At 37.3% G+C, this 16,874-nt stretch overlaps 1 protein-coding gene across 3 annotated transcripts in view; it reads left to right on the top strand.

Annotated features, from left to right (window-relative positions):
* Positions 1-736: 736 nt before the first annotated feature.
* Positions 737-16,874, top strand: part of st6galnac3 (ST6 (alpha-N-acetyl-neuraminyl-2,3-beta-galactosyl-1,3)-N-acetylgalactosaminide alpha-2,6-sialyltransferase 3) — a 160,387-nt gene continuing 144,249 nt past the window's right edge. For 2 of the 3 annotated variants that reach the window (XR_012385013.1, XR_012385014.1), the window contains exon 1: positions 737-942. Coding sequence is in view for 1 of the 3 variants with exons in the window: in NM_212625.2 (NP_997790.1) it covers positions 925-942 (18 nt within the window). In the remaining 2 variants the exon portion in view is untranslated. 3 annotated transcript variants of the gene reach the window in all.

Raw genomic sequence — 16,874 nt, 5'->3', positions numbered from 1 at the left:
TTATTATTCTATTTTATCCCATAATTTTTTGTAAAAATTATATATTTTTAATTTTATTATATTCCTTCCCCATTTTTAAGCCATAAATTTTATACCTGATATCACTACTTTGTAACAGTGATATACATTAATTTGCATCAATCACAGAACTATATTCTCAAGTATCTGGAAGCATTCATCTGTAATTCCTCCATTATTAATTTTGTTTTATTTATTTTGTTTTATTTATTTTATTATTATTTAAATGTTTTACATTCTATTCTATTTTTCTTTTTTTAATTTAATTTAATTTAATTTAACTAAATTTATTTTTTTTATTATTCTCTTTTATCTTTTATATTTTTAAATTTATTTTTATTTTATTGTACTCCTTCCCAATTTTTAAGCCATACATTTTATACGTGATATCGCTGCTTTGTAACAGGGATAAACATTAATTTGCATCAATCATAGAACTATATTCTCAAGCATCTGGAAGCATTCATCTTTAATCCTCCATTATTTATAATTTTTTATTTTATTTTTATTTTATTTATTTATTTTTATTTTATTTATTTTTATTTTATTTATTTTATTCTTATTATCTTTAAATGTTTTAATTTAATTTAATTGTATTTAATTGTATATCGTTTTATTTTCCCCATTTAAAACCAAAAATGAAGGTCTGAAAAATCACAGTCACATGATGGAGCGAGGCGGGCTCTCGTACAGTCACGAGCCAATAGGAGCGCCCGCCAACCCGAGCTCTGTAGATATGAGAATAGAGCATGAATAACGGGACTCCATAATATTTACTGAAATGCTTCGTCGCAACATGAGCGTTGCACATATGTGGCGTATAGAAATAAATCATTAAATTGTCAACACTCGTCTATACACTGAGACAAGCACTCCGGCGCTGCGAGCTGTTTATTTAGGCTTAGGATGGCCTGGATCTGGAAGGTAAGTCGAGCAGCTGTGTGTTTGTCTGCTTTTATATTACGTGTACTGTATGAATGCGCATTAATCTGATGTCCGGATTGCATTCATAATGTTGTGGTGTTTTATAATATGCAGTGTGTTGTGGGAAACGGATGTCTATGCAGATATACCGCTGCTTTTGTAGCAAATGAATGTAACTGTGGTGGAAGCTTTTTGTAACATTGTTCAAGTGCGACACGTGTGATTTCACAGTTTGCTTATACACTTTGCTGTTAAATATACTTGGTAAGTTTTAATGTATCCAAACATCCCCATCACGACGTCCGATTTGCTATATGAAACCTCCAACAAAGTTATTCGTTACATGCGCGTCATTACAGCCAGGGATGTGGGCTGAATGTTGATCATCTCCTTGAGATCTGCTCTGAAACAATTGGAAACCATCCTGCATCATGAGACCATTCATAATATATGTGGCTTGAGGGTTTGTTTTGTTTGAATGAAACGTTCTATCCTGTGTGTTGTGAACGGAGAGTGAAACAAACTGACAGATTGTATTTTAAAACATGCATGAATCAAACTATTTGTCAATCTGAAAACAAAACACCCCTACAAATCTCCTTTTGTAAACTGTCAAACTTTAAGTCATGGCCTGTGTATTGTTAGAAGATATCAGATATTAAATACACATGGATTGCTTCATTTGATTCCATACAAGTAATCTTAAAAATAGAGAAACATTATTCAGCTGAATGCTGAAACATAATCAGTTTTAATAGTGTTTTTTTTAACATTAACTAACATTAAACTAATACAACTTTATTGTAAACTAGTTACAAATTACAATAAGGTTGAATTAGTTAACGTTAGTTGAAGTTTTATGAACATAAACAAACAATCAACAATGCATTTATTATAGATTTATTAATGTGGCGCAGTGGGTTGCGCTGTTGCCTCACAGCAAGAATGTTGCTGATTCGAGCACCAGCTGAGTCAGTTGGCATTTCTGTGTGGAGTTTGCATGTTCTCTCCCTGTTCGTGTGGGTTTCTTCCAGATGCTCTGGTTTCCTCCTGAGTCCAAAGGCATGCGCTAGAGGTGAATTGAATAAGCTAAATTGGCCGTTGTGTATGTGTATAAATGCAGGAGTGTATGGGTGTTTCCCAGTGCTGGGTTGCGGCTGGAAGGGTATCCGCTGCATAATAACATATGCTGGATAATTTGGTGGTTTATTCCACTGTGGCGACCCCTAATTAATAAAGTGACTATGGGCGCACTCACACTATGCTATCCGAACCGAAAAAGAAAATGAATGAATGAAGGTTAATGTTAGTTGATAAACTTTTTTTTTTAATTGTCAGTTAGCGTTAACTCAGTGCATCTATTACTAACAACCAAGAATTTGGATTCTAATAATGGATTAATAAACAGGCCTGTAGCCAGCCTGGTGAAAGGTGTGGTTCTTTTTTCTCAAAATGTGGACTTTTTTGCAGTTATTCACCACATTTTCTATTTAATTATAATGTTTAAATATTCCAATAAGTGGCATTTTAAGCACTATTTTTTTTTTGCTGGATTAGCTTGTTGTATCCTCCATTTTCGAAAATATTTCCTAAAGATTTATAATAAACAAATATAAAAAAAAGAGCTTCACGATTATCTTCTAGCCTCTCTTGAAAATTCATCTAACAACAACAGCCTAATTAGTATAAACAGCAGAAGTCAGCTCTAAGGCGCTCGAAAAATGTGGAAAAAATATTAAAAAGTCTTTACTGACATGGCTGTTTCTTAAAACTGTGCCTACATGTTTAGATAACACTTGACTTTATCAGGGTAACCTGATGTAGCTGCAGTTATAAGGAACAGCCACTTGTATTAAAGGACAAAATATAAAATTGTATATGGAAAGCATTAATGAAGTCATCCACATACTCCTTGATGGACCGTGCTTCCTGACGCAGACGCATGATTGCAATACCCGCTGGATCCATGTTGTGGCCGAGTCTTCTGTAACGACGGGGAAGTGACTTCATTAATCTGGCACACCTAATAACGAGTGAGTTATGCCTGATGATCTTTTTTCACGGAGGACTGTCTGAGCCATTGTACACAACATTGCGATTGCACGAGTCTTCTGTAACGTCGGGAGTGACACCAACAACAGAAGTTTGGATCCACGTGCAGGTAGGGTTGTAACGGTATGAATTTTTTACGGTATGATAATCGTCTAAAACAATACCACGGTTTGACGGTTTCGCGGTATACGATATTAAATAGTAATTCTCATAGCAAAGACCCTGAAAAGAATAAGAACACGTTTTCTGACTGAACAAAGGTTTTATTTCAACAAACTTTTGAAAGAACCATTTTAATAGAACTATAGAAGTCTTTTATAAAAATAAACTGAAAAATCTCCCATTTTAATAAATTAAATTAGAAGGAATAAACAAGCAAGGTCTTTTAAGATTAGACAAAAATAAACTTAAACTGTCCTTCCTTATAAGCAGGATAAATGGGAGACCAAAAGTGCAATACCAAGTTTATGGCTGTAAACATGTATTTAAAGCGTTGTTTTTTTCAGTCTAGGTTGTGATGAAGAAATGTAAGCATGTTGAGATTTTCAGGACTTAATCTTGACCACTGAGGTGAGAGAATGTGTCCACTTGTACAATGAACAAATAAAAAAATAAGAAAATAATAAATAATGTGTCAAAGTCCAAATAAACATGGTGCAAATCCTCAGTAAAAAATATATATAAATATTTACTATACTATAAATAGTTACATAACGAAACTAGATTCAATATGGAACATCCTTAGGTTTTATGTGCCAGCATGGATATGGTTGTCTGTGGATATGGATTTGGATATGGTTGTATGCAATGCAGACAAACAGCTGCACCTCCATTTGTGTCTTTTGAAAACAGCAAGAGCAGCAGTTCGTCTTTGCTGTGTCACTGTTTTGTCATGTTTCTGTGCTGCTGTGCATGCAAAAGTACTTAGTATGAGAATTATTTCATGCAAAACTTTTTTTTTTTGCGTTTTATTTAGCCGCGCATAAATGTATGCCTATCTCTCATTCCGTGTTGTTCAAAAAGCTCAGTGTTGGTCCACAAACAAAAGCGAAACCTATGCTTATTGGTTGTGATATACCGAGTTTGAACCAATCTGGGCATGGAGGAGGGACAATGCATCAATGTATTATGTCTGGTTTGTCCGGAGACACAGTGACGAGCGTTTCTTTGTCAAATCAGCGTTGTCAAATTTTGATGACGTAACCGCACTGATTCCAGAGCCTCTGAAAGTCTGCGAATGTTATGTGATACAGCACTGGAAAGCTGAGATTCTCTTCTTTATGCCAATCTTTGAATTGTATGAATCGGATCAGCGGTTCAAAAGTTATTAAACATTTAAGAGCAATACTTATTTTTAGCCGCGGGCGGCTGTCTCGGGTTAAAACCGTTGATATGCAATTGTTCATGGTATGATAATCGTGCACGTTCAAATCGTGGTAGACCGTCATACCGGTATATTGTTACAACCCTACGTGCAGGTTTATTAGAATTGTCAGGCAAGCAGTGGTCAATACCGTCAAACAGATGTATGAGGGTAATCCAGAGTCGAAGTCAAAACAGCAGGCAGTTGGTCAGAGGCAGGCAGCAAACAGCATTAAATAAATAAACAAAAACACGGCAAAGACAGACAAAGTAAACGCGTTGTAATGTCACTGTGACAGATAACAAGACTCGGCAACGTGTGTGTGGAAAAGAGGGGTTTAAATAGTCCAAATAATCATTGTGTGAGTGGCTTCAGCTGTGACAGTGCAATCAGTGTGGATCTGGAACCGGGTGTGTGTGTGTGGCATGACTGGGTGTTGTAGTCCATAACATGGCAGATATGTTGTTCAATGAGTGTGAATGTTTGTGTGTGAATGTTTACCAGCGACATCTGGTGGTTGTTCGCTGGTGAACATGACAGCATTGTGAAGCATCAAGATTAGGAATGTGCAAAAATATTGATATATCTAACTATCGCGATAATTCCTTTCGCGATAGTGTATCGATAGTCCAACCTGAAGTATCGATAAACAACCAAACAACCTCCTCCTCTGCTCCAGTAGATGTCGCTAACTATCAACAAAACGCTAAGCAGTACGGTATCAAAAGTAAGCAAGAGTGAGCATGGTGGAAAATATAAAGGCGCCTCCAGCTTTTAGGGCTGACCTGTGGCTGCACTTTGTTTTTAACACTATACCAGGGAATATGGAATTATACACAAAAATGCCATTTGCAAGCTTTGCAAATCTCAAAAATTGGAATTGGAATTTTAATTCGTCTGCTGACTTTATTAAGTTGTCAATATAACATGACACACATACTAATACAAACTATTGCAATATATCACAATATTTATTGTATCGCAATATATTGTGATATATATATTGTATCGTGACCCATGTATTGTGATATGTATCATATCGTGAGGCCCTTGCCAATACACAGCCGTAATCGAGATGGTGTGATAATCATAACCGAACCGAACTGTGAGACCCGTGTAGGTTTACACCCATAATAAATGTAAGTATTGTTAGTATTAACTGATATTAACTGTATTGTAAAGCAGGGGTACTCAAACTTTTCAGCACGCGACCCCTAAAATAACAACTCCAGTGACTCACTATGCTCTGAGGTGGTTATAAGCATACAAATATTGCACACAATTGTGCACACACACCAATAGGAACTATATAAACATAAGCATATTGTCAACACAAAAAAGTGCAACAGTCTTACAACCATATCTTTTTCATAATCATTATTCATTTGTTTAATTTCATATTAACCTCACTTAATGAGAATGGTGAGCACAATATTTATAGCACAAAACTATTCTTGGTTCAATATTGGACAGGGCTCAACAATAAGGACTGCCCGGTGGCCCAGGGCCAGCGTGAGAGACGCTTGGGACAGTAGACAGAATCAATACTGGCCCGATTGGGACAGTGCTGCCTTGTCACTAACATTTAATTGGTCTGCAACTATTTGTCAATTGCGTGCATTTTAAGTTTGTTCTTTTAAGTCTTTAAACACTTCCTTCTCTGTGATGTTGCAAAGACCATATTGCTTTTCAGTTCCTCTTATGTGATTTGATGTTTTGAGCATGCTATTTTTTCCGTAACCTGGTAACAACCAATACAGCGAAGAGACGGCAGCATGGCGGCAACATCAAATTATAAGGCTAAAAGAAAATGTCTGTTTCTAACGTCTTGTGAACAACGCGACAAAAAAATTAAATAAAGTGATGTTTTGCACAGTTTGCCATCAGTTTGACAAGTCAGCCACCTTTTGTTAAATAATTTCGAATCACAATAAAATACCTCCACATTTTTCTTCTGCTCTTTTTGTTTGCATAACACTTTTATTAACATGTTTTGAAGTATTGAAATTCTAGATTCACAGACTTTATTTTTGACACACATATTTAAAATATGTGGCTAAAAATAGCTATTAACTTCCCCTTTTTTTTGGTGGGGCCAGTGAAAATTGTGGTAGGGCAAGTAAAAATCTGAACCACTGGCCCGATCGGACCAGTAGAAAAAATCTTTAGTGTTGAACCCTGTTGAAGACTTTAAAGGGTCACGAAACACCAAAACACATTTTTTGAGCTGTTGACAGTCATATATGTGTCCCACACTGCTAAAAACACTATTAGGACACCTATATTTTACTAAAAAGTGTAAACTGGTTGTTTTTGCGTTATTTCAAGCAAATTCGTACTTCCTGTTTGAAACGATTTTTTGAAGCTGCGTCACGGTCATGACATAATAGCGTTGTATTCCAGCGTGCAGACTGGGCGTCTGTGCCAGAGTGAGTCTTATTACGTCTTACAGTGTGATGCATTAATGCATGAGTAAGGCTTGGTTCAAACTAATCAGCGCGCTCTACTGTGCAACTTCATTAATATTCATTTGTGTCACCGTGTTTACACCACAAAGACGCCACGTTGTGTTGGCAAAACAAGCGTGAAGTGTTGCTTTTATAGTTTGCTGCCGTTAAGTTTCGTTTTCATTTTCTCTCTGTGAGAACTTATCTGGATCACGTCTGGATTAGCAGTGTACGCGACGCTCGACAACAATAACTTACGTGTCTAAGGAGGATTATTGTTTACCTGAGAGCTGTTTTCATCTGCAAACGCTGAAATCTGGATTTGCTTGTAGTATTCTCTCCATAAAGACGCGGCTCTAGTTGCTGGTGATTGTCCTGTCTCTACAGATTTGGTAAGTGAGCGACCAGTGCTCTTTGTTTATTCAGTTTGTTCGTATCGAATTAAGTTATCTATTGCACTGAGTGCAGAAATGTTAGCACCGCATTTTGTGACCGGAATAACACATTCAGCTTTCTGATGCTACCTGCCGTGTGCATCTAAGTTTCCGGGAAATGCGGAGTTTTTTTTTTCTCTCATTCGCCGTGCGGTATCAAACATTGCATGAAAAATACACGCTTGCAGCAGTTCCTCGAATCAAATATCTCGTTTGTCGCAAGGGGCATGAATGAATTCCCTGAATGAAAGAGCCAAACTGCAGTTAAAGTCCACCATTTAATAATTTGGCAAATAATTCGACTACAGATGTCCATGTAGGTTAAACACTTCTCCTGTCTGTGTGGGTGTGTATTTTGACTCTGAAACTCGCGCGTACACAAATAGACACTCCCACACCATCCCACTTTAGTTCCTCCGACACTCCCCCCTAAACAGAGCTGGACATGCCCACTTTTCTGACTTTTTCCAAAGTAGAGGTGTGAAAACACCCTGCTGAAACGAGGGGGTTTCATGGCCCTTTAAGCCACTTGGAGGTCATCCTCCTTGCTCTGTCGTGGCCATAATTTTTGATGTATGTGCCATAAAGGTGTCAAAGGGTGCTTTCACACCTGTGAATTGATTCAGTTGTTCTAAAACAGGGATTACATTGTTGCTCTTTGTTCTTGGTGCGGTTCGCTTTCACACTGCAAAGTTTCTAAACGGACCAAAAGAGCTAAAACAAGTCACGTGTGAGTAAACTCTCCTCACATTGGTCAGAGTTACACGGTTTATTTTGCAGAAATAAACCGTTCAGCTGTCGGGGGGATGATGGTTTGCTGGTGTTTGACAGGGTGCGCGCGACGTGTCTGAGGAGCGAGGAGGAATGCAGTGGGGAAGGGTGAGAAGGGTGCACAATGTCTTTGAGTATTTGGGATGTCTAAAATGACCACCCGCCCTACTCAAAATTCTCTCTTCAGATAGCCGTATGCCTATTACATACCCATAAGACACTGTGATATAACCGGGCTCGGATTGTATTGCTTTCTCACTACAATCGATCCGCTCCAGAGTTCGTTTCAATCGAGCTGAGACCACCTCACTCAGGCGATCTTGGAGCGATTGTTTTGGCGCGGATCCGAGCGCGATTGCTGGATTCACATATGCCAAACGAACCATGCTACCTTGGCAAACGAGACAGGTTCCGAAACAAAAGTCTAGGTGTGAAAGCACCCAAAGTTAAATATTGTACTGCAAAATCAATCTGCTACCACTTACGCTATTGCTTTGATGTTAATCAAGCATAATAACCCGAGGGGTCACAAATAAATTATAATAATTGATAAAATATGATAATTATAATAGTTTAATAAAATATAAGAGATTTTTGGAAATCACCAAGCGACCCTCCCTCATTGTTTCGCGACCCCCACGGGGTCCTGACCCCCACTTTGAAGCCACTGTTTAAAAGTGTGACTAACAAACTAAAAATAAAGTAAAAATATACTGAAGTTTAACTGTTGTTGCAAGATGTCAAAGCCTGTCTGCAGATTTTTGGCAGTTGTGGTTGACAGATTTTCATAAACAAACAGAAAAACAGGATTAATCATGGCAAATATTATTAGATACAGACTATGATTCTATGCAGACTGTGGGAATCAAATTTATTTGATTTTTGGATATTTTAAACTGTCATGAGTCTCCTGTGAATGAGGAGGATGCTTTGACATGAGTTTGTTGTGTGTGGAAAAGCTTGAAAGACTAGTTTGTGATCCTCAGTATGTGGCAGGGTGGCTCAGTAGTTAGCACCATCGCCTCACAGCGACAAGGTCATTAGAGTTCTGGCTGGGCCAGTTGTGTTCTCCTATGTTTGCGTGAGTTTCCTCCAGGCACTCTGGTTTACCCCACAGTCCTACGACATGTGCTATAGGTGAATTGAATAAACAAAAATTGGCTGCAGTGTGAGAATGGGAGAGTGTAAGGGTGTTTCCCAGTACTGGGTTGGAGCTGGAAGGGCATCTGCTGTGTAAAACATATGCAGTGGTGAATGACATTGTAAAGCAGTCGAGTAAAATTGTCCAGAGTTTATCATCATCGACGTAAGTTTTATCGCAATTTAAGTGACGTTTATTTATAAACTAATTTTGAGAGGATCACATGCTTATGATTGTTCTCAGCTGTTCTAGCATCAGCTCATGATCAATTATCCAATCAGATGATTCCTAACTGACTATAAATAACCTGAGATTTTTTTATCTCAGTCGCTTATTTCACGCGGCCGCTATTTTAAAGAACCAAAGCGAGGCTGCGGTGGCAAGAAACATTGCATACTGTAAACATTGCAGTAGCATGCTGTGGACTACAAACCTCCAGCTGTTGCCATGATTTCAAAATGCAGAAATGGTGTAAACATCACTTTAATATCATTCAGTAAGTTTAATTGAAACAATTAAAAGCAATTTACCATCAAACAACATCTGTAAGAGTAATATGCTTAAGTGTCCACCTAGGCTTCAGTTCATGGCACCAGTTAAACATCGTGGGGACGCTTTTCCCGCTTCCACCTATGTAACCTGGTGAGCGATAAAACACTGCAGTCCTTTGCAGCACGCCCTCGTGTTGCCTGTAATAGTGTTGTCCAGGTACCGAAGTTTTAAAACCGTTTTTTTCCCGTTTACATTGAAGCGCCGCTGAGCGCGGATGACTTGACTGATCTTCACGGCTACTTCGCGCTATAGTCTCCATGTATCTGTGTTTGCTCTCAGTTTACCGCTCTTCACCCAGTGCAAACACATACATGGAGACTTCATGAAGTAGCCATGAAGATCAGTCGAGTCATCAAACAGATAGCTCGTCTGTGTTTGTCCTCGGTAAACAGCGGAGGGTGAACTGATGACCTTCTCGGCCAATCACAAGCATTTCTGTTGAGCATGTGTACACAATGGTAAATCAGCGCTGTTTTAAGAAAGCCATCAACAGTGCATTAAATGTTAGCGGGAATTTGACGGTTTTTCTATTAATTCAGTGTTGTGACGAATCTAATATAGTGAAAGAATAAGTTAATTTACTCAAGTTTGATAAATGGCGTCTAAAACGTGTGTTTAAGAAAGAAAACGTTAGCTAACTAGTGCCATTTCCCTTAACTTAGCTGAAAATGAGCTCTGATCTGCCTTTTTATTTTCACCATTCATTCAGAACGGACCTTCGGGTCACTCGGAAAGCGGTGAAATTATAAATTTGTGTCACTTTGTCTTCGCTCATAAGATATACAGCCAAGTACACAACGTTCCTATATAACTCCCAATGATACGTCCGGGTTTCTTCCCACCGCAGCCTCGATTTTGCTTTTAAAAATGGCGGCCGCGTGAAATCATGCTATATCTTCGTCTTGAAGAACCCCACCATCCACCACTATTCCCCTCTTTTTTAGATAGCCGACACGGCAGCCCAGAGATTAGCACTGTTGCCTCACAGCAAGAATGTCTCTGGTTAAAGTCCCAACTTATCCAGACAACATTTCTTTGCGGAGTTTTGCTTGTTCTCCCCGTGATTGTGTTGGTTTTTCCCGGGTTCTCCGGTTTCCTCCCACTGTCCAAATAACACGCACCTTAAGTAAATTGAACACACAAAATTGATACCATAGTCAACCTCTCCTCAGTCATCCATATCCGGCACTTAGCTAGAAATAAGCCGAGGGGAGTTCATCTAGATCTACCTGAGCTAAAACTCCCCTCTTACCCTGCAAACAAGTGGGAGCCCGGAGCTCGAGGATCTCATAAGCTTAGGGCTTTCTTCCGGAACAGCATGTCAAACAAGCTATATTATCAACCATCAGCTAAAGCCTGGTTTATACTTCTGCGTCAAGTGACCGGCGTAACCACAGAGCATGCAACGCGCGTAGCTGTGCATTTATACTTCTGCGCGCTGTCTCTGTTGGTCTGCATTAACACTTCCAAAACGCTAGTTGGCAGTGAGGTGTTAATGTATCTCTGTGTCGAGTTTCTTCGCCTGTGTTTTGTTCTTTCTGAACACTTCCAGGATGTATAAGTTGCTCAAACTTGCTCATTTTCAGGTAGGAACCGGCAGACGTGCAACAACTTTAACTATGAGGTAAACACAAAACAAAACTTTCCATCAGGAGCTCCTTCACGGGACTCCACACTTGTAAACAATCGCTCCATTGGGCTTGCAAGCTCTCGGTCCCGCCCAGACTCGTCAGCGATACCAAGCCGACCAATCACAGAGCTTGCGCTATGCATCGTTGCGCCGTGTAATTACATTTTTTGAGAGGTGCACGTCAGCGACGGCCACGACGTAGGGCTATGCGTCAGCGCCGTAGCATACACATGCGCTTGATGCAGAAGTATAAATCAGCCTTAAGTGTGAACTCTTGAATATATTTTATTAGCCCAGCACTAATTTACATATTAAACTTAGTAGATCAAACTAATCTTGCATATACTGATCAAGTTAATTGTTATGTGCAAGCTGAGTCTCAGAAGTGAGTGAACCTCAAGGAACATTTTAAAATACTAAAACAAAACAAGTAAATGAACAAAACAACCCTGTTTAAAAAATAATAAATAAAAATAAAACCAGTGCACGTTAACATTTAAGTCTGAAAACAACAACAACAACAACAACAACAGAACAAAACAACAGCTGTGTGGGAAGGATGAGATGTCCTACAGTGAAAGGATTGTTCACACACAGCAACTAGTAACAAGCAAGTTACAATTTTATTTTAAATTACTATGTTTGTATGTCATTCAGTGAGTGCGCGACTGATGACATATAATCAGGAGATTCTTGTGCTGCTCCAAATAGCCTCAGTTGACTGTCCTGTCTGATAAGCAGGAGTCTATGTTAACACTTTATCATCACCCTTAATCTATACGCGTGAATCAGATGGCAACAAGCAATCAGAGAAGAGAGACAGATTAACAATTTAAAAGTACTCATGTAAAATGTATGCTCCTACATATGTGGACGTAAGTATTTTAGTTCTGCTTTATTTCTGTGTTGTCACTCTCATGGCCGCAGTGGTCAGTTCAGGCTTCTGCATGTCTATTTACTGTAAAAGAAAAAGTGTTATTTAATCTAAAATTGTAGTTTAGTTTTGTTGGTATAACAATGTATATTATTATGTTTTATTATTACATAAATGTATTATTATAATGAATATACATGCAACAATGTAATAATATTATTCCTACACCCCCAGTAAGATAAATAAAGCTATTTTCTAGTAAATATACAACAGTTCTGTATGGTTCTTGAATCTGATTGGCTGATAGCACAGCAATATTCTGCAATAGAGTGGGGGAACCATGACGTCACCTTGCAGGCTAATCAGCTACTAGCATGAAAAAATGGTTCCCTCGGTAAAATCTCCATAGGATTTTTCCATAGGCTTTTCGATAATTGCAAATAATAAACTCTGTGATCAAACAGTGTTCATTACACTTACATGTTTTGTCCAGCCGGATAATCCTCACACGGAAATACAACTTTTAGCACTTTTAGATCTTTAATGCAAAAGCAAGAATTAAAAAGCTTAGGGCTTGTCGATTTTGGGAAAAATCATAATCATGGTTATTTTGGTCATAATCGTAATCACGATTATTCAATACGATTATCAGATGAAGTCAAAATTATTAGCGCTCATGAGAACATATTTTTTTTAAATAAATATTTCCCAAATGATGTTTAACAGAGCAAGGAATTTTAACAGTATTTACTACAATATTTTTTTCTTCTAGGCTTATTTGCTTTATTTTAGCTAGAATAAAAGCAGGTGTAAATATTTTGAAACCCATTTTAAGATCAATATTATCAGCCCCCTTAAGCAATATATTTTTTTGATTGTCTGCAGAAGAAACTACTGTTATACAATGACTTGCCTAATTACTCTAATTAAGCCTTTGAATTGCACTTTAATCTGAATGCCTGTATTTTGAAAAATATTAATTTTATTAATCATTGGTTATGATATTTTTATATTTATTGCCTAATAATGCATAGAAATCGGTGTCGTAATTTGATAAGTCATAATCATTTTACTAAATGTTGTTAATTACTGATACAATTACAATTACTAATATTAACAGTAACTAATACAACTTTTTTTTGGCATTTTGGTCTAATTTCATTTAGTGTTTGGGATGAGAATTATTTATCATGGCATCCAACTCTGAGGTGTAATCTGTGCTGTCATTCAATGGCATTGTGTTGTAGACTGAGACTGACACCTTAATGGTGACCGTGCTTTCCCATCTGCAGCAAACATTGAGCTCCAGTGGAATCCACTGCCTTGCCCTGGCCTATTCTTGTGTTCATGAGGTAAAGTTTAACCAGATTATTGCTAAAATACCATTATAATCTAATTATAAAAGTGCAAGTAAAAGCTGTCAGTGACCAAGTCATGTCTGGCTCAAGACGTCCTTAAACCCTAAAATCCCTAAAGTCTCCCTCGATAAAACCTAAAGCCTGCCCCTTTGAGAGCAGCTTTGCAGTAAGATGAGTGGTCTTCTCGGTTCTCTCTGGTTTACTAGGGTACAACTGATCCTATACATGTAGCTGTGAATGCAGTGCTCTTTTTCTGTAGTCAGCTAGTCAATAAAACATTTTGTGGTTTTGGATTTTATATGAGTCCACATTGTGGTGGTGCTACTGTAATAACTCCAGTGCTTTTCGGGCTACCCAAGTATCTTAACGGTCGCCCAAGTATTTAGTGACACATTTTTTTTTACTAGTATTACCATCTTTTTACTCTTTTTTTTGTATCCACCCAATATAAATGACATGACTATAAACAAGCTTGATTTAATGCTTGGTCATTTATGATTTATAGTTATTAGTCAAGTCATTATAAGTCAAGCATTATTAATAACAAATTAAATCAATCTATTGCAACACTTTTCATGTGTTTTTCAGTTTCTAACTATTTCTTTAATTTTTTATATGTTTGCTCAATAACTCAATCTTTGGGTTGTTTGGGGAAGGATGCATTCAACCCAGCCACTTAAGTAACACAAAAATTACCCAAAACTAGATTTTTTACACAAAAATATTACTTAGTAAGATATTATAGTTTATATTGGTTTTATTGGGCAATCCAATGAAGAACTACAGTAGCTGGAATACCTCGTGAATTTCTTGGAAGTGACTTAATTATATGTTAATCATAATCCCTAGTTTTTCACAACTTTTTTTGTAATTAGTTGCGATAAAGATGAGTGATTTTTTGGTGGTTAATCCCAGAAATTTTCAGAAAATTTTGTGTTTAAAAATATAAATATAATATAACAAAGATTACTTAAAAAGTTAGTAAAAAAAAAAAAAAAAAAATATATATATATATATAAATATATATATAAATATATAAATATATATATATATATATATATATATATATATATATATATATATATATATATATATATATATAAATATATAAATATATATATATGAGCTATTTTGAAAATGAATATTTTTATCTATTCTCACTTTTATATTATATATTTTTTTTCCTAGAATAAATTTGGGCTACTAGTTTTTGAAAAAAATTATCGTAAATTATTTTGTTAGATTAGCTCCAGATTTAGCATCAGTACTGACTAAAATAATGCATATGCACAAATATAATATTGTAAAGCATCATAGAAAATATTAATTTAATTGAGAGATTTGTGGGGAGTGTTCTCATATATGCTGAGCACTGTATATATATATATATGATATCTCATTTATCATATTAGCTTAAAGCTTCTTTATTTTGGTCTTTTGTGAAGACAAGATCTAAAACAGATCTAAAATGGTAGGGATTAAGCTAAAGGAAGGTTGTTTAACTCTTTTTTTTTTTACCCACAATCTTACTTTCTCTCTCTCTCAGATCACAGTCCTGGAGCATCTGACATCATGTACCTCAATCAGGACATGTGTTAGGGCTTCCCCTACTGTAATACACCTAAAACACAGATTGCTGTAAAACCCATCAATGGCAGGGAAGGGTTTTCTCTCATCAAAGGCAGGGAAAGGGTTCATCGAAATCGTTTATTGATTTGATGCACATAATACCAGCCATATATGCAAAGCACAAATAATGTCCTTTAATTCGGTCACGTCGAGCGGCCGTCATCCTTAAATCAATCCCCATCCATTTTAAGCTTCTAACTTCTAACGTTTGTTCCATTGCTCCATTTGTTAGATGTTTGCTTCCACTTTCTTTTGCAGTCTGAAGCTCATCAAAAGCACAAAATGTCCAATTTAAGAGTTCACACTTAGCTGATGATTGGTTATAAGCAGGTTTGGCATGCTGTCCCGGGGAGAGAGCCCTGAGCTTAAAAGGTCCTTGAGCCCTGGGCTCCCTCCCGTTTGCAGGGCGAGTGGGGAGCTCTAAAGTAGGTCTCGAGAACTCCCCTTTTTTGATAAGAGCTGATGACAGAAAATGATTGCTATGAAGAGATATGCTGCTGGATAAGAGTTTGACGACAAACTGTTAAAGGACTAGAACTGGTGACGTTCTTGCTGTGAGGCAACTGGGTCACCTTGCTACCCATGAAGGGAAAGGTGGATGAGTAGGGATGGAAAGGGGGATTCTTGAAATCAAAGATGACTGTAGTGAGAAACCCCGGCTCTTTATAATGGGTTAGGAGTCGTCATACATGGTTAATGCAGAACCAGCCATGTTCAATCATAATCATGTAATCTTCTCAAAATTAGTTTATAAATAAACTTCACTTCGAGTCACAGGATGTCTAATCCCATCTTTGCATTGACTTCACATGTAAATCACTTGTGCTTCATCCGCATCTGCTTACTGCATAGACCGTAAAACAACCCCCCCTCTCCCCTGCCCTATTTGTAATGTAATGATTGTGAGGGCGCAGGTGAGACGCCATTTACGAGAGACGTTCAAATACATCACGTGCCCCGTGTATGCATCTTTAAGTTATATAAAACAATTAATTGCAACCTGAAATGAATATAATTTGATTATATGGTTTTGAATTGGATGTTTGATGAGATTATTTAATTTTTTTGCAATTATTTTGCGTTTAAATTAAGTATTTGGCAGGATCACAAAAATGTGGGTTGATTTTGCATTAAATTAAGCGATCGTAAAATTGCAAAAAAAGTAGGGGGTCTGGTTAATACAATAGGTAATTCATAAACAACTGCAAGATATTGAAATAGAGGCCTTTTTTTTACCAAAGTGAAACTCTGCAACAAGTCACAGTTAAGAGAAATTACAGCATGCACTTTCAATCTCTGGCTGAAGTGCTTTTAATATTACATTAGACACTGCAGTACTTATCTATTGACCGAAATGCATTTGTCTGTATAGAGTGCTGACAAGGAAAACCACCAGCGTCAGCAGACTGCAAGTAAATCACACACCACTCGGTTTATTAAAACAAAATGGGCATCATCTCCAATGAGCAAATCTGCTTTTAACAAGAAGGCTGAATACTTTGGAATCAAGCATTAGTTTAGGAAGTCAAGTTTAGTCCAGCGCAGTATCCAAAACAGGGTGGCACGGTGGCTCAGTAGTTAGCACTGTCGCCTCACAGCAAGAAGGTCACTGGTTCGAGTCCAGTTGGCAGGGGTTTCCTCTGGGTGCTCTGGTTTCTCCCACAGTCCAAAGACATGTGAT

The sequence above is a fragment of the Danio rerio genome, chromosome 2 (genome assembly GCF_049306965.1).
Source record: "Danio rerio strain Tuebingen ecotype United States chromosome 2, GRCz12tu, whole genome shotgun sequence".
Lineage (NCBI taxonomy): Eukaryota > Metazoa > Chordata > Actinopteri > Cypriniformes > Danionidae > Danio > Danio rerio.
The sequence above is the reverse complement of the archived record's forward strand: the minus strand, read 5'-3'. Positions and strand labels throughout refer to the sequence as shown.